The sequence below is a fragment of the Bos javanicus genome, chromosome X, assembly GCF_032452875.1.
Source record: "Bos javanicus breed banteng chromosome X, ARS-OSU_banteng_1.0, whole genome shotgun sequence".
NCBI classification, from domain to species: domain Eukaryota; kingdom Metazoa; phylum Chordata; class Mammalia; order Artiodactyla; family Bovidae; genus Bos; species Bos javanicus.
In genome coordinates, this window is record NC_083897.1 from 95,707,119 (window position 1) to 95,732,346 (window position 25,228).

Sequence of the window (25,228 nt, forward strand, 5' to 3'; positions counted from 1 at the left end):
TCATCAGTGTCTTATAGTTTTCTCCATACAGGTCTTCAGGTAAATTTATTCCTAAGCATTTTATTCTTTTCATTGCAGTGGTGAATGGAATTGCTTTTTAAATTTATCTTCCTGAGTTTTCTTTTTTTTTTTTCCTCATTAAACCTTTTTTAATGGGTCTCAAATTCTGTGTGTCAGTGTATAGGAATGCAAGGGATTTCTCTGTAGTAATTTTATATCCTGTCACTTTACTATGTTCATTGTCCAGCTCTAGTAATTTTTTGGTGGCCTTTTAAGGATTTTTTATGTTGAGAATCATATCATCTGCAAACAGTGAGAGTTTTACTTCTTCTTTTCCAATACGGATTCCTTTTATTTTTCTTCTCTTACTGCTGCAGCTAGGACTTCTAAAACTATGTTGAATTACAGTGGTGAGAGTAGGCACCCTTGTCTTGTTCCTGATTTTAGAGGAAATGCTTTCAGTTTTTCATGATTGAGGACAATGTTTTGTGGTATATGGCTTTTATCATGTTGAGGTATATTCCTTCTATGCCTACTTTCTGGAGAGTATTTTTTTTTTTTATCATAAATGCATGTTGAGTGTTGATGAAAGTTTCTCTGCATCTATTTAAATTATCATATGGGTTTTATCTTTCAATTTGTTAATATGGTGTATCACATTGATTTTCGTATACTGAAGAATCTTTGCATCTCTAGGGTAAAGTTTACTTGATCATGATGTATGATCTTTTTTATGTGTTGTTGGGTTCTGTTTGCTTGAATTTTGTTGAGCATTTTTGCATCTGTTTTCATTAGTGATATTGACCTTTTATTTTCTCTTTTTTAATATAAATTTATATATTTTAATTGGTGGCTAATTATTTTACAATATTGTATTGGTTTTGCCATACATCAACATGAATCCACCACAGGTGTACACATGTTCTCCATCCTGAACTTCCCTCCCACCTCCCTCCCCATCCCATCCCTCTGGGTCATCCCAGTGCACCAGCCCCGAGCATCCTGTATCATGCATCGAACCTGGACTGATGATTCATTTCACATATGATATTATACATGTTTCAATGCCATTCTCCCAAATCATCCCACCCTCGCCCTCTCCCACAGAGTCCAAAAGACTTTTTGTGGCATCTTTGGTTTTGGTATCAGGGTGATGGTGGCCTCATAGAGTGAGTTTGGGAGTTTTCCTCCACTGCAATTCTGGAAGAATTTGAGTAGGATAGATGTTAGCTGTTCTCTATATTTTTGGTAGAATCCACCTGTCAATTTTGTTTGTTGAAAGATTTTTTATTACAGTTTGAATTTCTGTGCTTGTGATTGGTCTGTTCGTATTTTCTATTTCTTCCTGGTTCAGTTTTGGAAGGTAAACTTTTATAAGAATTGTTCATTTCTTCCAAGTTGTCAATTTTATTGACATATATTTGCTCATAGTAGTCTCTTATGGTCCCTTGTAGTTCTGTGTTGTCTGTTGTAACTTCTCCTTTTTCATTTCTAATTTTATTGATTTCAGTCTTATCCCTTTTTTTCTTGATGAGTCTGGATAACAGTTTGTCCCTTTATCTTCTCAAAGAAACAACTTTTAGCTTATTGATCTTTGCTATAGTCTTCTTCAACCCTTTTTCATTTATTTCTGCTCTGATGTTTATGATTTCTTTCGTTCTACTAAATTTAGGATTTTTTTGTCCTTATTCTAGTTGCTTTAAGTGTAAAGTTATGTTTATTTGATGTCTCTTGTTTCATCAGGTAGGCTTGCATTGCTATGAACTTTCTCTTAGCACTGCTTTTACTGAATCCCATAGGTTTCAGATTGTTGTGTTTTCATTGTCATTTGTTTCTAGGCATGTTTTGATTTTCTTTTTGATATCTTCAGTGATGTGTTAGTTATTCAGAAGCATGTTGTTTAGTTTCCATGTGTGTGTTTTTTATATTTTTTCCTATAGTTTATATCTAATCTTGCAGCATTGTGATCAGAAAGGATGCTTAAAGTGATTTCAATTAAAAAAAAAAATCACTAAGGCTTAATTTGTGACCCATTATATGATCTATCCTAGAGAATGTTCCATGTGCACTTGAAGAAAAGGTGGAATCTAATGTTTTTGGATGAAATTCTCTGTAGGTATCAATTAGGTCCAACTGGTCTAATGTATCATTAAAAATTGTATTCCTTATTAATTATCTGTCTGGATGATCTGTCCATTGGTGTGTGGGGTACTAAAGTCCACCACTATTATTGTGTTACTTTTGATTTCCCCTTTAATAGTTGTTATCATTTGCCTTATGTATTGAGGTGTTCCTATCTTGGGTGCATATATATTCATAATTATTATACTATTGTTTTATCTTTTTCTTTGACTGATCATTATGTAATGTCCTTCGTTGACTCTTGTAGCAGCCTTTATTTTAAAGTCTATTTTATCTGATTATTGCCACTCCCATTTTTCTTTTTAAATTTCTATTTGCAGGGAATAAATTTTTCCAGCTGCTCACTTTCAGTCTGTATGTGTCCCTAGTTCTGAGGTCGGTCTCTTGTAGACAGTATATATAGAGGTCATGTTCCTGTATCCATTCAGTCAACCTGGGTCTTTTGGTTACAGCATTTAGTCCATTTACATTTAAGGTAATTATTGATATATATGATCTCATTGAAAATAAAGTGAAAGTCACTCAGTCATGTCTGACTCTTTGGGACCCCATGTACTATACAGTCCATGGAATTCTCCAGACCAGAGTGCTGGAGTGGGTAGCCTTTACCTTCTCTAGGGGATCTTCCCAACCCAGGGATCAAACCCAGGTCTCCCGCACTGCATGCAGATTCTTTACTAGCTGAGCCACAAGGGAAGCCCAAGAATACTGGAGTGGGTAGCTTATTCCTTCTCCAGCAGAGCTTCCTGGCCCAGGAATCAAACCAGGGTCTCCTGCATTGCAGGAGGATTCTTTACCAAGTGAGCTATCAGGGAAGCCAATATGATCTCATTAGCATTTACTTTATTGTTTTGGGTTTGTTTTCATAGGCCTTTACTTTCTCTTGTGTTTCCTATCTAGAGACATTCGTTTAGCATTTGTTGCAATGCTGGTTTGGTGGTGCTGAATTCTCTTAACTTTTACATGTCTGTAATGCTTTTGATTTCTCCTTCAAATCTGGATGAGATCCTTGTTTCATAGAGTAATTTTTGTTATGGATTTTTTAATTTTCATCACTTTAAGTATATCCTGCCACTCCCTTCTCGCCTGCAGAGTTTCTGTTGAAAGATCAGCTGTTAGCCTTATAGGGGTCCCCTTGTGTGTTATTTGTTGGTTTTCCCTTGCTGCTTTTAATATTTGTTCTTTGTGTTTAATTTTTGTTAGTTTGGTTAATATGTGTCTTGGTGTATTTCTCCTGGGTTTATCCTGTATGGGACTCTCTTGGGTTACTGGACTTGGGTGGCTATTTCCTCTCCCATGTTAAGGATGCTTTTGACTATAATCTCCTCAAATATTTTCTCACACCCTTTCTTTTTGTCTACTTCTTCTGAGACCCCTATAATTCAAATGTTGGTGCATTTAATGTTGTCCCAGCAGTCTCTGAGACTGTATCTATTTCTTTTTATTATGTTTTCTTTATTATGCTCTGTTTCAGTTATTTCCACCCTTTTATCCTCGAGCTCACTTATCTGTTCTTCTGCCTCAGTTTTTCTGGTATTGGTTCCCTCTAGTGTATTTTTAATCTCAGTTACTGTGTTATTTGGGTTTCCCGGGTGGCACTAATGGTAAAAAACCCGCTTGCCAAAGCAGGAGATGTAAGATACATGGGTTTGATCCCTGAGTCAGGAAGATCCCCTGGAGGAGGGCATGACAGTCAACTCCAATATTTTTGCCTGGAGAATCCCATGAACAGATGGAGCCTGGCAGGCTACAGTCCATAGGGTCACAAAAATTTCAGCCATGACTGAAGTGACCTAGCATGCAAGCATGGGTTTTGTTGTTCATTGCTGATTCTCTATTCTTTAATTCTTCTAGGTCCTTGTTAAACATTTCTTTTTATCTTGTCAATCTATGCCTCCAGTATGTTTATCTGTGCCTCCACTTTATTTCTAACATTTCACATCATCTTTACTATCATTACTCTGAATTATTTTCCAGGTAAACTGCCTATTTCCTCTTCATTTGTTTGGTAACATGGCTTTTTGCCCTGTTTATTCATCTATTGCATGTTTCTCTGTCTTTCATGTTTTTCAGTTTACTGTGTTGGGGGTCTCCGTTCTGCAGGGTAGAAAGTCTTACTTCCTCTTAATGGAGTCTGCCCTCTTTGGGTTGGATTGGACTAGTGCCTTGTGAAGGTTTCCTGGTTGGAGGGACTTGTACTGTATTCTGGTGGATGTAGCTGGATCTTGCCTCTCTGAAGGGCAGTGCTATGTCCAGTAGTGTGTTTTGGTGTGTCTATTGACTTGGTATGACTTTGGGTAGCTTTTCTGCTAATAAGCAGGTTTGTGTTTCTGTTTTGCTAAAAGTTTGATGTGAGGCATCTGGTACTGGAGCTTGTTGGCTTTTGAGTGGGACTTGATCTTAGTGTTGAGACAGGCTTTGTGGAGAGCTCTCACCCATTAATGTTTCATGGGATCAAGATTTCCTGGTGGTCTAAAGTTCTGGACTTGGTTATCCCATCTCAGTTGTTCAGGGCTGACTGCTTACTTTAGCACCAAGACATTATAGGCCACACAGCATAGAAGACAAAACCCCAAGTCTGATGTGCAAAGCAATGCTCAAAACAACCAAGAATACCCAAAGAAACTCAAATACATGCAAAGAGAAGTGAATGAGGAAAAATAGGGGGAAAAAAAGGATAAAAATGATCAAAAAAGAAGAGAGCAATCAAGCCAATAAACAAACGTCTAAATGAAAATGAATACTAAAAACTACACTAGCAAATATACAAAATAAAAAGCATGGAAAAATGCAAAATAACTTGAGTACTGTAAAAATAGAAAAAAATTAATGTGAATTTATTTTAAAATAAGATGCTTTGAAAAAGAAAATACTAGATTATAAAAAATAAAAATAAAATGAATAATAAAGAAAAAACAACATTAGAACAATAAGAAAGAGAGAAAAAAGAGAAGAAACATATGGAGAATGGTAGTAAGAAAACTGTCCTTGTGATTCCTCTGTTTTCTTCTCTACACAGTGTGCTCCAGTCAATTTGCCTACTCAGAAAATCCTCCCGATATTTCTAGAAAGGTCTCTGCACCTGTGGTGGTCAGTGTGAGGTCAGCTCAGACTCAAATCTTGCCCTATTCAAGCTTTCACTTGTTCCCAAAATCCACAGTTGCCCCTAAAGCCTACAGGCATGTGTGCTAAGTTGCTTTAGTCGTATCCAACTCTTTATGACCCTGTGGACTATAGCCTGCCAGGCCTCTGTGTCCATGGGATTCTCCAGGTAAGAATCCTGGAGTGGGTTACTATGCCCTCCTTCAGGGGATCTTCCAACCCAGAGATTAAATCTGTGGCTCCTACGTTGCAGACAGATTCTTTACTGCTGAGCATGGGGGAAGCGCCTAAAGGCCACAGTCTCAGGCTAATTGGGAAATTTAATCTGCTGTACCTGTGGCTGCCAGAGCAATTTCCCCTTCTCTCCTTTGCCCAAGTGGCCCCTGGTACTTTGCCTTTGTTTTAGGCCCACCTCTGCTTGTAGGCTGTCCTCTGGTATCTGTTCTCTGCCCAGACACAAGGGGTGAAAGTGGAAGCTTATTAGGACTTACTTCCTCAGTTGGGCTGGGGAGAGGAAGGGGTACAGCAGACAGTGTGGGCGGTGCCTGCTGTGGCCAAGACCTGCAGGACATCACCACAGTCTGAGGCAGATCATGTACTTCCCCACAGGAGTTGGCCTTGCATTGTGGGTCCCTCAGCAGAGCCAAGCAATTCAGGCCCCAGGAAGATGTGGGCAGCGACCCGTGCCTGCTTTTAGCTTGACCCCAGCTTGAGCCTGGGGTCAAGAGCGTAGTGGCCTGTGTCTTCCACCTCTGGCACTTGTGCCAGCTCTTCTACCTTTGGATTCTCAGACCTCAGCCAGCTCATCCCCCTAATGAATTCACAAATGCAGGGTCCTGTCACAAATGTAGGACTTAGAATATTCTTGCCACAGTGACCTCTTGCCTCTCTGTGAGGCCCAGGCTTTTCCCTGGACTCCCTCAGCTGTGTTACACTAGCCCCCTCTGAGTATCTTCATGGCAGTCAACCCCAATCCTCTCCCTGGGGTCCAATCCCAGAAGCCTGAGCTTCAGCACCTAGCCCTCACTCTCTGCAGGCGTGGGTGTGTGAGCAGCTTCTTGACTGGGAAATGCTGTTCAGCAACTATCTCCGTGGTGAATTTTTTCCATTTTGCCTTCTGAGCACCTGTTGCTATGTTCCTCTCTGACGTTGTAAAGTTCCCCCCTGATCCTACCCATAAAGGTGTTTCCAGGTGTGCAGAAACTTTGCTCCTTCATGACTCCCTCCCAAAGGCACAGATCCCCATCCCGAAATCCTTTGTCTCTTCTTTTTATCTTTTGCCCTACTTCATTCCTTGAAGATTGGCTTGCCTTTTAAGTCTGGGTTCTTCTGCCAGCTTTCAGCAGGTGTTCTGTAGGAGTTGTTCCACATGCAGATGATTTTTTGAGGTATTTGTAGGAGGTGAAGGCAATCTCCCCATCTTATTTGTCCACCATCTTGAAAGTCTCCCTCATACAGTATCCTTTTGCACTTATTTCACTCTAGGACCCTCCAAGTTGCTGCAAATGACAGAATTTCATTCTTTATGACTGAATACTCTTCCATTGTGTGTGTGTGTGTGTGTGTGTGTGTGTACCACATCTTCTTTATCTATTTGTCTATTGGTGGACACTTGGGTGACTTCCATATTTTTGCTACTATAAATAGTGCTGCTCTGAACACTGGGGCACACATATCTCTTCAAGTCAGTGTTTTCTTTTTATTGCTTTTTCTAGATATATACCCAGGAGTGGAATTGCTAGATCATATGATAATTCTATTGTTAATTTTTTGAGGAATCTCCATATTGTTTTCCATGGTGGCTGTACCAATTTATGTTCCCATCAACAGTGTAAAAGTTTTCCCTTTATCCACATCCTCTCCAACATTTTTTATTTGTAGACTTTTTTATGTTATCCATTCTGACAGATGTGAGGTGATAACTTGTTTTTATTTGCATTTCTCTAACAATTAAAAATGTTGAACATCTTTTCATGTGACTATTGGACATCTGTATGTCTTCTTTGAAAAAATGTCTCTTCAAGTCTTCTACCCATTTTTTAATTAAGCATATCTTTGACCTTTGAATTCATGGAACTCTTAGAAAAATTGCAATTAGTTTGAGGTTTAATGTTGTTTTATATATTGCTTATAAAGCAATGGAGCTTCCCAGGTGGCACTAGTGGTAAAGAACCCACCTGCAAATGCAGGAGACATGAGAGTCATGGATTCGATCACTGAGTCAGGAAGATCCCCTGGAGGAGGGCATGGCAACCCATTCCAAGTTCTTGCCTGGAGAATCCCTATGGACACGGGAGATTAGTGGGCTACAGTCCATAGGGTCAGAAAGACTTGGACACAACTAAAGTGAGTTAGCACATAGCCACGCATAAAGTGATCATTTAATTAGTATTTTTTTTTAAGCCATGCCACATGGCATGCAGGGTCTCAGTTCCCTGACCAGGGACTGAACCCATGCACCCTACATTGGAAGCATGAAGTCTTAATCACTGGACTGCCAGGGAAGTCCCTTAATTATTATTTTCAAATTTAATAGTTGCACAGTTAGATTCTGTATATGATACAATTGACTGTACTGCATCATTATTCCCTAAGCATATTATTTATTGTTATACCTCTGTAGACGTAAATCTCTTTCTTAGCATTTCTCTGCCAACAGAACTTCTATTAATTCTCTAAGACCCATCTAAAATATCACTTCCTCTTTGAAACCTTCCCTAATCTTCTAGACAGAAAGAGTCATTCCCTTTTATTTTTCTAAAATGCCTTGCTTGTATGTGGGCTGCATCACTTACTATGGTATGACTTTTAAGTTATTCATATTATTCTATCATTATAGTTGGTATGTTAGTATGTACTTCATGGCTATACCTTATTCATTTGTGCCCTCACTGGGCTTAAAACACTACTTATAGTAGATACTCAGATGTGTTGATTCTGATTAATCTTGCAGAATTACTGTAAAGATTAAATGAAATAATATAACTGCCTTAAACAGTGCCTGGTGCTGGTACTCAATAAAGTTTCCCTCCTCTTTCCTCTTCTTTTACTTTTTCCTCTTTTTTCTTTTGCTTCATTTTTCTCAATTCACTATATATTCTGCCCATAACAAGATAATAGAGATTTCTTTCTTTCATTGCTTACATGTCTCTTCTTCAGGGTACTAACACTTTGTACCTCTCATTTGTTTATGTATTTATTTTAGGTCACTGGCCCTGTTCAAATTAGAGATTCCCTTAAGAGAGCAGACAGAGGTAATATGACATCTCCACCACTCCTGGATGCCAACTCCATGAAGAACCCAGCATTGTTAAATGACATCAAGATTGAGCCCCCAGAAGAACTTCTGGCTAATGATTTCAACTTGCCCCAGGTGGAACCAGTTGACCTCTCCTTTCACAAACCAAAGGCTCCTCTCCAGCCTGCCAGTATGCTGCAATCTCCAATACGTTCTCCCAAGCCACAGCCTGCTTCCCAGACTCTTGTAGTGTCCACTTCAACATCAGACACAGGCAGTTCAGCAAGCATCCGTACTGTTCTGACTCCAGGCTCTATCCTGGCCTCATCTCAGGGCACTGGTGGCCATCAGATCTTACATGTGATTCACACCATCCCCTCAGTCAATCTGCCAAATAAGATGGGTAGCCTGAAGGCCATCCCAGTGGTGGTGCAGTCGCTGCCCATGGTGTATACTACTTTGCCTGCAGATGGGAACCCTGCAGCCATTACAGTCCCACTCATTGGAGGAGATGGCAAAAATGTTGGATCAGGTGAGCATCAATGTGCCCCTTTGCTGAGACTTACCTACCTCAATCTATTCCCTTTTTGAATATTGTATCTCCTATTTATTTTCCAATTACTCTTGTATATAGCTTTAAGAGCAATTTTTCATAAATACTGTTTTCATCATGTTTCTTTGATGCTTACAAATGTACAATGACTCTTTTTAGCCTATGTTTCTCAAACTGTGGTATGCATATCTTTGAGTGAAATACTATATAACTTACTAGAACCTCTATATTTTGATAGTAAGTAATTTAAAATATTTTATTAAAAAGAAAAATATAATATTTGAATAATATTTTAAGATAAGACAGGAACTTCAAAAACACTTTTAAGCTTACTAAGACAACCACCCTTAGGTAGAGGATATGTTTAGTCTCTTATGCCATTGGGAATACTTTGGTAGAAAAGTTGAGCAAGTTTCTCGCCTTACATACATAGCCAGCCTTACCTCCTTGCCTCTCCCAACACTTTAGCTTTTCTCTTCTCTCCAGGTAAAATAGTCTTCTTTGAAATTTTGCCATCTCTCCTGTGTTCCACCTCATTTTGCATCTATCATCCTTCATATTATTTTTTTACATGCCTGTATCACAAGTATATGGGCATTCTTCCCAACTAAATTGTAAATTGCTGGAGGGCAAGACTATCTTATGTTTCTTTGTGCATCTCCAGAAAGCAAAGTGGTAGATAGAAGTTATAACAAGTCATCTGATGAACAAACTTGAAATTTAATGTTACCTTTTACCTACTTTTAAAAGTAAGTTTAGAATTCAGAAAGGTATGTTTATCTCCCTTTCACCACTATCCACCAGCCACCCAGTCCCCTTCCTAGAGGAATATCTAATTTGTAATGGGACACGATGGAAGAAAATTATATAGCCTTTTGAAGTGATTCAAGATATTTAGCTTCACCACATCTATAGAATTACAATAAGTTTTAGATGTTCAGCTTTAGGAAAGACTTTGAGAAATTGGATTATAGTCAGAGGATAAAGATTAAGATGGTGAGAGGACTCAAACTCATGTCAGAGAGGAGCTGATAAATGTTTAGCATTAATTAATAAGACCAAATGGGAGATATGTGGGTAGAAATGACTAGGAACCAGATTTCAGCTCAATGTAAAACAAACAAACAAACAAAATCTTTCTCAGAGTTTTCTACCTTTGAGATTCAATACCTTATTATCACTCCATCACTAAATGTATGATAATAAAGAACATACCAAGCATCAAATTGCTGAGACTCTGTCATGTTCTTCTGAATAAAAATGCTATTATTGACTAGTGGTTAATTGTGGTAATGATAAGTGTTTGTAACAATCTTGTGTCTGACATCTCTTAAGGGGGGAAAATATGGTTATCAATTCTCATGTAGAAAGAGAGCCAAATAAAAATGGTAAATTAAATTTTTTTTGTGAGAATATGATGATATCAAGCCAGTTTGGATGGTTTTGATGAGTTTTGAATTGCCCCATAATAACCATCAGAACTATTTTAAATAAACAGAATGCATTTTAAAAGTGTTGTCATTTCAAGCTAAGACCATTAGCACTGTGGTCTCTAAAATGCTATGCTTACACTTTGATTGGGGGCAAAAAGGGATGTTGCAGAAAATATTTGCAGCATAAAAAGAAAGCATCAAATTTTTATTTGTATTTTCTTACCCTTTACATGTTATTTTATTTATTTTCCATAATCTACACATAAGTTTAGGATATAGGTATATTTAGATCATAAACACAGATACACATTCAGAGACACAGACACAGGTGCATACTTACAATGTTGTAGTGAATTATATACAATGTATGGAGATGACTGCACCAAACAAGTACTCCCCACACTCAACTTTGTTGCCATCCTTAAGTTTCTTCTGTATAGATATTTTGAACATTTCACTAGATCTGAAAGATGGCTGACCACCTGACTAAGTTTTGTTAGGGATCAGAGACACCAGTGTTTGACAATAAATACTTGAGGGCTTCTGCCAACATAGTTGAAAGGGAAGGATGGTAATATATATCAAGCACCTACTCAACACCCATTATGTGTCTCATCTCAATGACTCATTTTCATTTAGGAACACAAAAGCCAAAGGAGATGTTCTCACCTCTGACATGAACCTAGACATTGATCTGAGGACAGCTAGAGAACTATTTAGAGTTTGATTAAACAAACACACATTGAACCTGACTTTTCAGGAGACCCTGTCTTGGGAGCTGGAGATAGAGTTGAATCATACTCAGACCATATCCTAGAGAAACCCACCATCTCACTGTCTTAGAGAAGCTCATTCTAGTGAAAATGCTCCAGAAAGCTCCTTTCTACACTTCCCTCAAAGGAATTTCTGTATCCTGCTATGCTAAAATTTTAAATGTTTTTTCTCTTCCTTTCATACAAATATACTTCTTTCATTTTTGCTTTTCTTTATTTCTCTATCTTGCTGCTACTTCTAATATTGGCCAAACTGGGAATCCTGAAATGATTAGACTCGTATATTTGTAGCCCACAATGCTCTTTTTATTTGCTTTTAGTTAAAGTTGAACCCACCTCTCTATCTCCACTGGAGATCCCAAGTGACAATGAGGAGAATGCAATTGAGAGTGGATCCTTACAGGGTATTCAAGGACTACAGCAAGAGTAAGTACTTTTATCTCTACTTCAGGTTATTTTCTGTATACATGTGTGTGTCTGTGGTAGCAGTGGAACAGATTCTCAGACACAGTAGTAAGAATTTGAGGACAACAAAATATAGATAAACTGCTTTTTCAGTGAAGGTGTGCTTGTATGCACACATGTGCATGGACATGGATGTTATGACACAGTAATGTTCTAATTGTAGATCATTGATTTTTACCCTTGAAAAATGTACAAATTTCCTATGAAGTACAATTGCATTCTGTTTCTTTCTGTAAGTTTAAAGCAACCTTATCACTGGTTTGCATTTTAGCAACCATGTTGGATGAAAAATACATTTATTTAAACCTAGGAATGAGGCTTATTAGAATGAAATGCTCACACAGTTTGGGAACAGAAACCACCCAAAGAAATATTACCACCTTCTGGGACCTACATTTACTCAGCATAATGGCCTAGTTGAGGGAATTGCTTGAACTATTTCAATTATTCCTTCTGGGAGGCAGGGCTGATATTAAATTTGAATAAATTAAATTCATGTAAGAGGGGATCCCGTTATACATAAATTCACTTATTAGCCTCCACTTTAAAATCATTATTTGGCCCTATCTCTCTTTCTTTGCTCAGACCAGCAGCAATGACACAAATGCAAGAAGAGTCCCTTGACTTGAAGAGAAGACGGATTCACCAATGTGACTTTGCAGGATGCAGCAAAGTGTACACCAAAAGCTCTCACCTGAAAGCCCACCGCAGAATCCATACAGGTCTGCCCACCTCCACCTTAACTACCCCCTGCCACACGCACACCAAATCTCTGAGAGAAAGGAAGAGAAGAAAGTCCTGAAACAAAGTTTGATCTATTTATACTTATGGGCACAGGTTCCATTCATGGCTTTTACCCCTATGTCTTGTTTCTACTCTACAGTAGCTGTCATGAAACCAGCCTAAGAAAACATAAACCTGGTGTCTTCTGAATAGTTAAGGTCCCCATTGAGCCCCTGTAGGTCTTTCTAATTGGGAAGTCTTAACATTTATGCAGAGATAAAGGCAGATAAGATTCCCTCCCTTGTGACCATCCCCACAAGTTTTACTGAGTATTGAAAAGCACAGTGAAATTAAAGCAGGCTTTTTGAGCTCAGCACCATCCACTAACCTACAACATACCTTTGTTCTCATTGGAACACAGGTGCCCGTAAGCAAGAATAAGTAAAGCAGACCTTGGGGGCTGAGAGTTAAGGCTAAGGGAGTGAGCAAATGGTCCCATTTGAAGAACTATCACTCAACTCTAAATAAGTATTACCAAATCTCCCAAATTAAAAATTTAAGATTTTTTTATGTGTAACATCCTAGATTTCAATTTTGTCTTCTAATTAAATGAATTGTATAATACCATAGATTCAAAGAAACCTGCCTGTGGGCCAGAAGTAGCTTTTCAGTCATCAGTTTGTATCCTCTTCTTGAAGACTCTTCATCCCTAATCATCTCCAACTCAGAAGTGAGACTTGGACACTCTGGACAAGGAAGGGACCCTCTTTTCTTGTAAACATATGCTGTATTACAGTTTATATAGGAGAGCCTAGCCTTAGTTAATGTGCCCTAAGGCTGTTAATCGGAGAAGGCAATGGCACCCCACTCCAGTACTCTTGCCTGGAAAATCCCATGGACGGAGGAGCCTGGTAGACTGAAGTCCATGGGGTCGCTATGAGTCGGACACGACTGTATAACTTTCAAGTAGACAACCTGAGCGACTGCACTTTCACTTTTCACTTTCATGCATTGGAGAAGGAAATGGAAAGCCACTCCAGTGTTCTTGCCTGGAAAATCCCAGGGACGGGGAGCCTGGTGGGCTGCCATCTCTGGGGTCGCACAGAGTCGGACACGACTGAAGCAACTTAGCAGCAAGGCTGTTAATAGGTGACTAATTTTTAGACTGCATTGTCCCAATATTTCTATAACACTCTTATTTGTTGATGTTTTATTTGCTTCTCCTTTACCTCGGATGAAGGCTGATTCTATTGAATATGTATATTGTTTAAGTATTTGAATTTTCAACATGCAAAAGTAGATGTTAATAGTTTACTGGACTCCTAACATCAACAATTGTTTTAGTATATGGCCAAATTTGTTTTTTTCACCCCTACCTACTTCCCACTGTAAAATTCCAGACATCATATTATCTGCATCATAAATACTTTAGAATATATCTTTAAAAGGCAAAGATGTTTAAAAGTGAGCGTGACATTACTATCACACAGAAAATTTCCTTAATATCAAATTTCCACAATTGTCTAATAAGTATATTTTTTAAGTTTGTTCCAATTTGAATCTAAACAAGGCTCATATGTTGACTAGCATAATCAATATGAGGAGCTAGCTATGCTTAAATAAAGAGTGTTCTTGATTAGAAAACAAAAGCTCTGAGATAGAAATAAGCTTGCCTTGTTCTAATAACTGACAGATATCCAGCATAGCTAGGCATATTGAGTGTAGTAGTTAGTGGTGGAAGCATTGAGGTACAAGAGTAGAAAGGGAAAAACCACTTAAGGAAGGCTACTGTAGTGATGCAGGCAAAATGAGAGCCTGACTAGAATGTTAGGACTAAATATGGAGAGAAGGAAGTACGTTGATGAGTGAGGGGACACTAATGACTCTCAGATTTCTTTTTTGGATTACTGGATAGATGGAGGTACCATTTACATGAATAGAAAGTTTGCCAAAATAATACATTTAGTAAGTAAGAAAAGCCCTCTGGAACCCAACCTTGGTAGGCAACCTGGGTATAATTTTTTTTTTTTTTCTGTTGCTGATATTGCACAAGTTCTTTGGAAGAGGCAGCTGAAGAAATGTCTGATTTATTGCCCTCCAAAGACTGGACTTCATTGCAAGGAGTTCCAGATATCTACCTGTCTCTGGTAGATATTCTCAGCAGAGAGCCATAAGGCTCTTATTTATCTGGATCTCTAGTATTTAGTGCAGCCCTTCGTCTCCTCCAAGCTTACAGTCATACAAAGCAAGAAATATAGATACAAAAATTTCCATTAAATATACAGTTAAGCCCCAGTTTTTACTTAAATTATTTATTTTTAATTGAAGGATAATTACAATATTGTTTTGGTTTCTGCCATACATCAACATGGATCAGCCATAGATATATATATGTTCCCTCCCTCTTGAGACTCCCTCACGTCTCCCATTCCATCCCACTCCTCTAGGTTGGCACAGAGCCCTGGTTTGAGTTCCCTAGGTCATAAAGCAAATTCCCACTGGCTATCTATTTCATATATGGTAGTGTATATGTTTCCATGCTACTCTCTCTATTCGTCCCACCCTCTCCTTCGTATGCCTCCCTGTGTCCATAAGTCTGTTCTCTATGTCTGTATCTCCATTGCTGCCCTGCAAATAGGTTTATCAGTACCATCTTTCCAGATTCCATATATATGTATTAATATATGATATTTGTTTTTCTGACTTGCTTCACTCTGTATAATAGGCTTGAGGTTCATCAACCTCATTAGCACTGACTCAAATGCATTCTCTTTATGGCTGAGTAATATTCCATCATATATATGTACCACAGCTTCTTCATCTGTTCATCTGTCAATGGACATCTAGGTTTCTTCCATGTCCTAGTTATTGTAAATAGTCCTGCAATGAGCATTGGGGTACATGTCTCTTTTTCAATTATGGTTTTCTCAGGATATATGCCCAGTAGTGTATTTTTAGTGTTATATGGTAGTTTTATTCCTAGTTTATAAAGGAATCCCAATATTGTTCTCCACAGTGTATCAGTTTTATTCTCACCAACAGTGTGAGAGGGTTGTCCTTTAATCCAACCGTCTCCAACATTTATTGTTTATAGATTTTTTTGATGATAGCCATTCTGACCGGTGTGAGGTGAAATCTCACTGTAGTTTTGATTTGCATTTCTCTAATAATGAGTGAAATTGAGCATCTTTTCATGTGTTTATTAGCTATCTGTATGTCTTCTTTGGAGGAATGTCTGTTTAGGTCTTTTGCCCACTATTTGACTAAGCAGTTTGTTTTTCTAGTATTGAGTAGTATGAACTGCTTGTATATTTTGGAAATTAATCTTTTGTCAGTTGTTTTATTTGCTATTATTTTCTCCCATTCTGAGGGCTGCCTTTTCACCTTGTTTATAGTTTCCTTTACTGTGAAAAAGCTTTTAAGTTTAATTAGGTCACACGTGTTTATTTTTGTTTTTATTTCTATTACTCTGGGAGGTGGGTCATAGGGGATCTTCTTGTGATTTATGACATACAATGTTCTGCCTATGTTTTCCTCCAAGAGATTTATAGTTTCTGGTCTTACATTTAGGTCTTTAATCCATTTTTAGTTTATCTTTGTGTATGGTGTTAGGAAGTATTCTAATTTCATTCTTTTCCATGTAGCTGTCCAGTTTTCCCAGCACCACCTATTGAAGAGACTATCTTTAACCCATTGTACATTCTTTTTTTTTTTTTTAAGAAAATGTCAGTTTGAGAACTGAAAAAAAAAAGATATACAGTAGGAGGACATGAACCTCATGAATGTCATCATTTGAGATAATGTTTTAAAACATAATGTCTGTAATAATAGCCCAATAGTTACCATTAATTTCTTGCACATTAGGGAAAATTCTATGTCAAGTTCTGTCTCAAAGGAGGAAAATCAACTACATTTAAAGCAATAAAACAATGAAATGGAAAATTTTAAAAAATAAAATAAATAAAATAAAATTTATTTATTTATTTTAATTGGAGGAAAATTATTTTGTAATATTTCGATGGTTTTTGCCATATATCAACATGAATCAGCCATAGTTATACATATGTCCCCCCTATCCTGAACCTTCTTCCCAGTTCCCTCCCCACCCTGTCCCTCTGGGTTGCCCTAGAATACCAGCTTTGTGTGCCCTGCTTCATGCATTGAACTTGTACTGGCCATCTGTTTTACATAAGGTAATGTAAATGTTTCAATGCTATTGTCTCAAATCATCCCACCCTCAACTTCTCCCACTGAATCCAAAAGTCTGTACTTTTCATCTGTGTCTCCTTTCCTGTCCTGCATGTAGGATCATTGGTACTGTCTTTCTAAATTTTATATATACATATGTGTGTGTGTGTGTTAATATATAGTATTTGTCTTTCTCTTTCTGTCTTACTTCACTCTGTATAATAAGCATCAGCTTCATCCACCTCATTAGAACTGACTCAAATGCATTACTTTTTATATTAACATTCTATTGTGTATATGCACCAGATTCCTTATCCATTCATCTGCCTATGGATATCTAAGTTGCTTCCATGTCTTAGCAATTGTAAATAGTGCTGTAATGAACATTGGGGCACATGTGTCTCTTTCAATTCTGGTTTCCTCAGTGGGATTGCTGGTTCATATGGCAGTTCTAGTCTCAGTTTTTTAAGGAATCTCCACATTGTTCTCCATATTGGCTGTACCAGTTTGCATTCCCACCAACAGCATAAGTGGGTTCCCTTTTCTCCACACCATCTCCAGCATTTATTTTTTGTAGACTTTTTTTTAACTTAATTTTTTTTGATGGTGGCCATTCTGACTGGCATGAGATGATACTCATTGTGGTTTGATGTGCATTTCTCTAATAATAAGTGATGTTGAATATCGTTTCATGTGTTTATTAGCCATCTGTATGTCTCCTTTGGAGAAATGTCTGTTTAGGTCTTTTTCCCACTTTTTGATTGAATTGTTTGTTTTTCTCGTATTGAGCTTCATGAACTGCTTGTATATTTTAGAGATTAATTCTTGTCAGTTGTTTCATTTGCTATTATTTTCTCCCATTCTGAGGGCAGTCTTTCCACCATGCATATAGTTTCCTTCATTGTGCAAAAGCTTTTAAGTTTAATTAGGTCCCATTTTTTTACTTTTTTTATATAAATTTCCATTTCTCTGGGAGTTGGGTCATAGAGGATCTTGCTGTGATTTGTGTCAGAGAGTATTCTGCGTATATTTTCCTCTAAGATATTTATAGTTTCTGGTCTTACATTTAGGTATTTAATCCATTTTGAGTTTATTTTTCTTTGTGGTATCAGAAAGTGTTCTAATTTCATTCTTTTATACATATTTAACCAATTTTCCCAGCACCACTTGATGATGGTCTTTTCTCCATTGTATATTTTTGCTTCCTTTGTCAAAGATAAGGTATCCAAAAAAAAAAAAAGATAACGTATCCATAGATTTGTGGATTTATCTCTGGGCTTTCTATTTTATTCCATTTATTCTATATTTTTGTCTTTGTGCTAGTACCATACTCTCCTGATGACTGTAGCTTTGTAGTATATTCTAAAGTCAGGAAGATTGATTTCTCCACTTCCATTCATCTTTCAAAAGATTGTTCTGGCTATGCAAGGTCTTTTGTATTTCCATACAAATTGTGAAATTATTTGTTCCAGTTATGCAAAAAATACCATTGATAGTTTGATAGGGATTGCATTGAATCTATAGATTGCTTTACATAGCATACTCATTTTCACTGTATTTATTCTTCCAATCCACAAACATGGTATATTTCCCCATATATTTCCATCGTCTTTGATTTCTTTCGTCAATGTTTTATGGTTTTCCATCTACAGGTCTTTTGTTTCCTTAGGTAAATTTATTCATAAGTATTTTATTCTTTTCATTGCCATGGTGAATGGAATATTTTCCATAATAATCTCTTTCTGATTTTCCATTGTTAATAAATAGAAATGCAATGGGTTTCTATGTATTAATTTTATATTCAGTGACTTTACTATATTCATTGATTAGCTCTGGTAATTTTCTGGTGGCCTCTTTTTTCTATGTAGAGGATCATGTCATCTACAAACAGTGAGTGTCTTATTTCCTCGTTTCCAATCTGGTTTCCTTTTATTTCTTTTTCATCTCTGTTTGCTCTGGCAAGGACTTCCAAAGCTATGCTGAATAGTAGTGGTGAAAGTGGGCACCCTTGTCTTGTTCCTGATTTTAGAGGAAATGCTTTCAAGCTTTTGCCATTGAAAATAATGTGTTTTTTTTTTTGGTTGTTGTTGTTTTGGGGGGGTTTGTCGAATATGACTTTTAATCTGTTGAGATGTGGTCCTTCTGTGCCTACTTTCTGGAGAGTTTTTGTCATAAATGGGTGTTTAATTTGGTCAAAGGCTTCCTCTGTGTCTATTGGAATAAGCATATGGTTTTTATCTTTCAATTTGTTATATGGTGTATCACATTGATTTGTGTTTACTGAAGAATTCTTGAATCCCTGGAATAAAGCCCACTCAATCATGATGTATCCTCTTTTTAATATGTTGTTGGATTCTGTTTGCTAGAATTTTGTTGGGGATTTTTGCATCTATGTACATCAATGATATTAGCCTGTAACTGTCTTTTTTGTAATATCGTTGTCTGGTTTTGGTATCAGAGTGATGGTGGCCTCATAGTTCAGGAGTTTTCCTTCCTCTGCAATTTTCTGGAAGGAAAACATGTTTCAGCAGGAAACATGTTAGTTCTTTAAATTTTTGGTAGAATTCACCAGTGAAACCATCTGGGCCTGAGCTTTTGTTTGTTAGAAGATCTTTTTTACAGTTTTGATTTCCATGTTTGTGATTGCTCTCTTCGTATTTTCTATTTCTTCCTGGTCCACTTATGGAAGGTTATACCTTTCTATGAATGTGTCCTTTTCTTCCAAGTTGGCCATTTTATCGGCATATAGTTGATCATAGTAGTTTCTTATGATCATTTGTATTTCTATGCTGTTTGTTGTAATTTCTCCATTTCCATTTCTAACTTTATTAATTTGAGTCTTCTCCCTTTTTTCTTGACAAGTCTGTCTAATGATTTGTCTATTTTATTTATCTTCTCAAAGAACCTACTTTTAGTCTTATTGATCTTTGCTATAGTCTTCTCTATTTCTTTTTCATTTATTTCTGCTATTTTTTTAAAATGATTTCTTTTCTTCTATGAATTTTGGTGGGTTTTTTTGTGGGGGGGTTCTTTTTCTAGTTGCTTTAAGTGTAAGATTAGTTTGTTTATTTGATGTTTCTCTTATTTCTTCAGGTAGGCTTATATTACTATGAACTTACATCTTAGCACTGCTTTTAATGAATCCCAGAGGTTTTGGGTTGTCGTGTTTTCATTATCATTTGTTTTTAGGCATATTTTGATTTCTGTTTTGATTTCTTCAGTGATCTGTTGGTTATTCATAAGCCTGTTGTTTAGCCTGCATGTGTTTGTGTTTTTTATAATTTCTTTCCTGTAGTTGATATCTAATCTTATAGCACTGTGATCAGAACAGATGCTTGAAATGCTTTCAATATTTTTTTTGAATTTACCTAGGCTTGATTTGTGGTCCAGAATGTGATATATCCTGGAGAATGTTCCATGTGCACTTGAGAAAATGGTGAAATCCATTGTTTTGGGGTGCAATGCCCTGTAGATATCAAGTAGGTCCAAATGGTCTAATGTATCATTTGAAGCTTGTGTTTCCTTGGTGATTTTCTGTTTGGATGATCTGTCCATTAGTGTCATGCAGTATTAACGTCCCCCACTATTATTGGGTTACTGTCACTTTTCCCCTAATAGTTGTTACCTGTCCAGTTTCCCCAGCAGAACTAATTGAAGAGACTATCTTTATGCCATTGTATATTTTTGCCTCCTTTGTCATAAATAAGTTATATATCTGTGTGTGGGTTTGTCTCTGGACTTACTACCTTGTTCCACTGGTCTATATTTCTGTTTTTGTTCCAGTACCATACTGTCTCCATGACTGTAACTTTCTTATATAGCCTGAAGTCAGGAAGGTTGTTTCCTCCAGCTCCATTCTCCTTTCTCAAGATTATTTTGTCTATTTGGGGTGTTTTGTGTTTCTATACAGAGAAGGCAATGGCACCCCACTCCAGTACTCTTGCCTGGAAAAGCCCATGAGTGGAGGAGCCTGGTGGGCTGCAGTCCATGGGGTTGCTAAGAGTCGGACACGACTGAGCGACTTCACTTTCACTTTTCACTTTCATCCATTGGAGACGGAAATGGCAACCTACTCCAGTGTTCTTGCCTGGAGAATCCCAGGGACCGGGGAGCCTGGTAGGCTGCCCTCTATGGGGTCGCACAGAGTCGGACACGACTGAAGCAACTTAGCAGCAGCAGCAGTGTTTCTATATGAATTGTGAAATTTATTTTTCTAGTTCTGTGAAAAATACCATTGGTAATTCCATAGGGGTTGCACTAAATCTGTTGATTTCATTTGGTAGTGTAGTCATACTCATAATATTGATTTTTCCAACACAGGAACATGGAATATCTCTTTGTCTGTTTATATTGTATTTGATTTCTATTATCAGTGTCTTATAGTTGTCTGTATATAGCTCTTTTGTCTCCTTAGGTAGGTTTATTCCTAGGTATTTTATTATTTTTGTTGCAATGATAAAAGGGATTGATTTCTTAATTTCTCTTTCTGGCATTTCATTGTTAGTCTGTAGTAATGCAAGTTATTTCTGTGTATTGATTTTGTATACTGCTACTTTGCTAAATTCACTGATTAACTCTAGTAATTTTCTGAGAGTATCTTTCGGGTTTTCTAAGCATAGTATCATATTGTCTACAAGCAGTGAGACTTTTGATTCTTTTCTGATCTGGATTCCCTTTATTTCTTTTTCTCCTCTGATTGTCATGGCTAGGACTTCCAAAATTATGTTGAATAATATTAGTGAGAGTGAGTACCCTTGTCTTCTTCCTGATCTTAGATGGAATGCTTCCCGTTTTTCACTATTGAGAATAACATTTGCTGTGGGTTTATCATATATGGCCTTTATTATGTTTAGGTAGTTTCTTCTGTGTCCATTTTTGAAGAGTTGTTATCATAAACAGGTGTTGAATGTTGTAAAGATCTTTTTCTTCTTCAATTGAGAGTATCATATGCTTTTTATCTATCACTTGTTAATATGGTGTATCACATTGACTTATTTGTGTATATTGAAGATTCCTTGCATCCCTAGGATAAACCTGACTTAATCATGGCATATGATCTTTTTAAAGTGTTGTTGAATTCTGTTTGTTAGAATTTTGTTTAAGATTTTTGCATCTATGTCCATCAGTGATATTGACCTGTAATTTTCTTTTTTGTGTTTTTTTCTGGTTTTGGTATTAGGGTGACATTGGCCTCGTAGAATGAATTTGGAAGTGTTTCTTCCTCTGCAAGTTTCTGGAAGAGTTATAGGAGGATAGGGATTAGCTCTTCTCTAAACAAGGTGAAAAGACAACCCTCAGGATGGGAGAAAATAATAGCAAATGAAACAACTGACAAAGATTTAATTTCAAAATATAAAAGCAGCTCATACAAATCAATACCAGAAAAACAGAGAACCCAATCAATAAGTGGGCAATAGACCTAAGCAGACATTTCTCCAAAGACATATAGATGGTTAGTAAACACATGAAAAGATTCTCAACATCGATTTATTAGAAAAATGTGAATCAAAACTACAATGAGATATAACCTGATGCTGCTTAGAATGACTATAAAAAAATTTACAAACAATAAATGCTGGAGAGGGCGTGAATAAAAGGGAACGCTCTTACACTGTTGGTGGAATTGTAAATTGATATAGCCACTTTGCAGAACATTATGGAGATTCCTTTAAAAATTAGGAATAAAAACACCTTATGACACAACAGTTCCCATACTAGGCATATACCCTGAGGAAACCAAAACTGAAAATGACAAATGTATCCCAATGTCATTGCAGCTCTAGTCACAGTAGCTAGAACATGGAACCAACCTCGATGTTCATCAATAGATGAATAGATATAGAAGCTGTGGTACAAAGATACAATAGAATATTACTCAGCCAGAAAAAGAAACACATTTGGGTCAGACCTAACGAGGTGGATGAACCTAGAGCCTATTATACAGAGTGAAGTAAGTCAGAAAGAGAAAAACAAATATCGTATAGTAACATATATATATGGAATCCAGAAAGATGGTACTGATGAACCTATCTGCAGAGCAGCAGTGGAGACATAGACATCAAGAATGGACTTATGGACACAACTCGGGGGAGAAAGGAAAGGGTTGAAGGTATTGAGTGAGTAACATGAAAGCATACATTATAATATGTAAAATACTCAATTGAATTTTGCTTTATGACTCTGGAAACCAAAACTGGGGTTCAGTGACAACCAACAGGGGTGGGATGGGGAGAGAGATGGAAGAGATATTCAAGTGGGAGGGGACATGGATAAACCTATGAATGATTTATGCTGATGTTTGTTAGAAACCAATGCAATACTGTAAAGAAATTATCCTTCAATTAAAAATAAATACATTTTAAAAATAGTTGTTAGCATTTGCCTTATGTACTGAGGTGCTCCTGTGTTAGGTGCATATACATTTATAACTGTTATGTCTTCAAGGATTGCTCCCTTGATCACTATGTAGATCTTTCTTTGTCTCTTTTAATGGTCTTTATCTGAAAGCCTGTTTTATCTGATATGATTATTGCTATTCCCACTTTCTTTTGGTCTCTATTTGCATGAAATATCTTTTTCCAGACCCTCACTTTCAGCCTGTATGTGGCCCTAGGTTTGAGGTAGATCTCTTGTACACAGCATTTATAAGGGTCTTGTGTGTGTGTGTGTGTGTGTGTTTTTAATCAGTTTGTCCATTCTTTCTCACACACTAGTAAAGTAATGCTCAAAATTCTCCAAGTCAGGCTTCAACAGTACATGAACCATGATCTTCCAGATGTTCAAGCTGCTTTTAGAAAAGGCAGAGAAATCAGAGATCAAATTGCCAACATCCATTGGATTATCAAAAAAGCAAGAGAGTCCCAGAAACACATCTATTTCTGCTTAATTGACTATGTCAAATATCAAAGTCTTTGACTGTGTGAATCACCACAAACTGTGGGAAATCTTTAAAGAGATGGGACTACCAGACCACCTAACCTGCCTCTTGAGAAATCTGTATGCAGGTCAGGAAGAAACAGTTAGAACTGGACATGGAGTGACAGACTGGTTCTAAATAGGGAAATGAGTACATCAAGGCTGTATATTGTCACCCTACTTATTTAATTTATATGCAGAGTACATCATGAGAAACGTTGGGCTGGATGAAGCACGAGCTAGAATCAAGATTGCTGGGAGAAATATCAATAACCTCAAATATGCAGATGACACCACCCTTATGGCAGAAAGCAAAGAAGAACTAAAGAGGCTCATGGTGAAAATGAAAGAGGACAGTGAAAATTTGGTTTAAAGCTCAACATTCAGAAAACTAAGAACATGGCATCTGTTCCCATCACTTCATGGGAAATAGATGGGTAAACAGTGGAAACAGTGACAGATTTTATATTTTGGGTCTCCACAATCACTGCAGATGGTGACTGCAGCCATGAAATTAAAAGACGCTTACTCCTTGGAAGGAAAGTTATGACCAACCTAGACAGCATATTAAAAAGTAGAGACATTACTTTGCCAACAAAGGTCCGTCTAGTCAAGGCTATGGTTTTTCCAGTGATCATGTATGGATGTGAGAGTTGGACTATAAAGAAAACTGAGCACCAAATAATTGATGCTTTTGAACTGTGGTGTTGGAGAAGACTCTTGAGAGTCCCTTGGACCACAAGAAGATCCAACCAGTCCATCCTAAATTAAATCAGCCCTGAATGTTCATTGGAAGGACTGATGTTGAAGCTGAAACTCCAATACTTTGGCCACCTGATGTGAAGAACTGACTCATTGGAAAAGAACCTGATGCTGGGAAAGATTGAAGGCAGGAGGAGAAGGGGACAACAGAGGATGAGATAGTTGGATGGCATCACCAACTCAATGGATATGAGTTTATGTAAATTCATGAGTTGAGTTGAGTTGGTGATGGACAGGGAGGCCTGACATGCTGCAGTCCATGGGGTCACACAGAGTCAGACATGACTGAGTGACTGAACTGATCTGTCCACTCTTTGTCTTTTGGTTGAATCATTTAACCCATTTGTGTTTAGGGTAATTATTGATAACTGTAATTCCATTACCATTTATTTATTGTTTGGGGTTTATTTTTATAAACCTTTTCTGTGTTTCCTGCCTAAAGAAAATTCTTTAGCATTTATTGAAGAGCTGGTTTGGTGGTGCTGATTCTATCAGCTTTTGATTGTCTGTAAAGCTTTCGATTTTTCCTTCAAATCTGAATGAGATCCTTTTTGGGTAAAGTAACCTTGGTTGTAGGTTTTTCCCTTTCATCACTTTAAATATATCCTGACATTCCTTTCTGGCCTGAAAAGTTTCTGTTGAAAGACCAGCTTTTTCTTATCCCTATGGTGATCAACTTGTATGTTATTTGTTGTTTTTCCCTTGCTGGTTTTAATATTTGTTATTTGTGTGTGTGTGTGTGTTTAGTTTGATTAATATGTGTCTTGGGTATTTCCTCCTTGTGTTTATAAAAAATGGGACTCTCTTGACTTCTTGAACTTGGGTGGCTATTTCCTTCTGAAAGGTTGTTGCTGAACCATGAAAAGACGCTGGGATTCTTGGCCTCTGGAGGAGAAGAATTCCATCCGGGGCCAGAGACGAGGCTTGATCGCTC

The 25,228-nt window shown here is 37.3% G+C and overlaps 1 protein-coding gene across 2 annotated transcripts in view; it reads left to right on the forward strand.

The window, feature by feature from the left end:
- KLF8 (KLF transcription factor 8) overlaps window positions 1–25,228 on the forward strand; it is a 345,448-nt gene that overhangs the window by 241,692 nt on the left and 78,528 nt on the right. Inside the window, exons 3-6 of one of the 2 annotated variants that reach the window (XM_061410274.1) lie at window positions 8,450–9,014; window positions 11,562–11,667; window positions 12,292–12,428; window positions 13,060–24,535. In XM_061410274.1, coding sequence (XP_061266258.1) covers window positions 8,450–9,014; window positions 11,562–11,667; window positions 12,292–12,428; window positions 13,060–13,142 — 891 coding nt within the window. In that variant the 3' untranslated portion in view covers window positions 13,143–24,535. Of the gene's footprint in view, window positions 1–8,449; window positions 9,015–11,561; window positions 11,668–12,291; window positions 12,429–13,059; window positions 24,536–25,228 lie in introns of those variants that run through there. The other variant, XM_061410273.1, reaches the window with a different exon arrangement.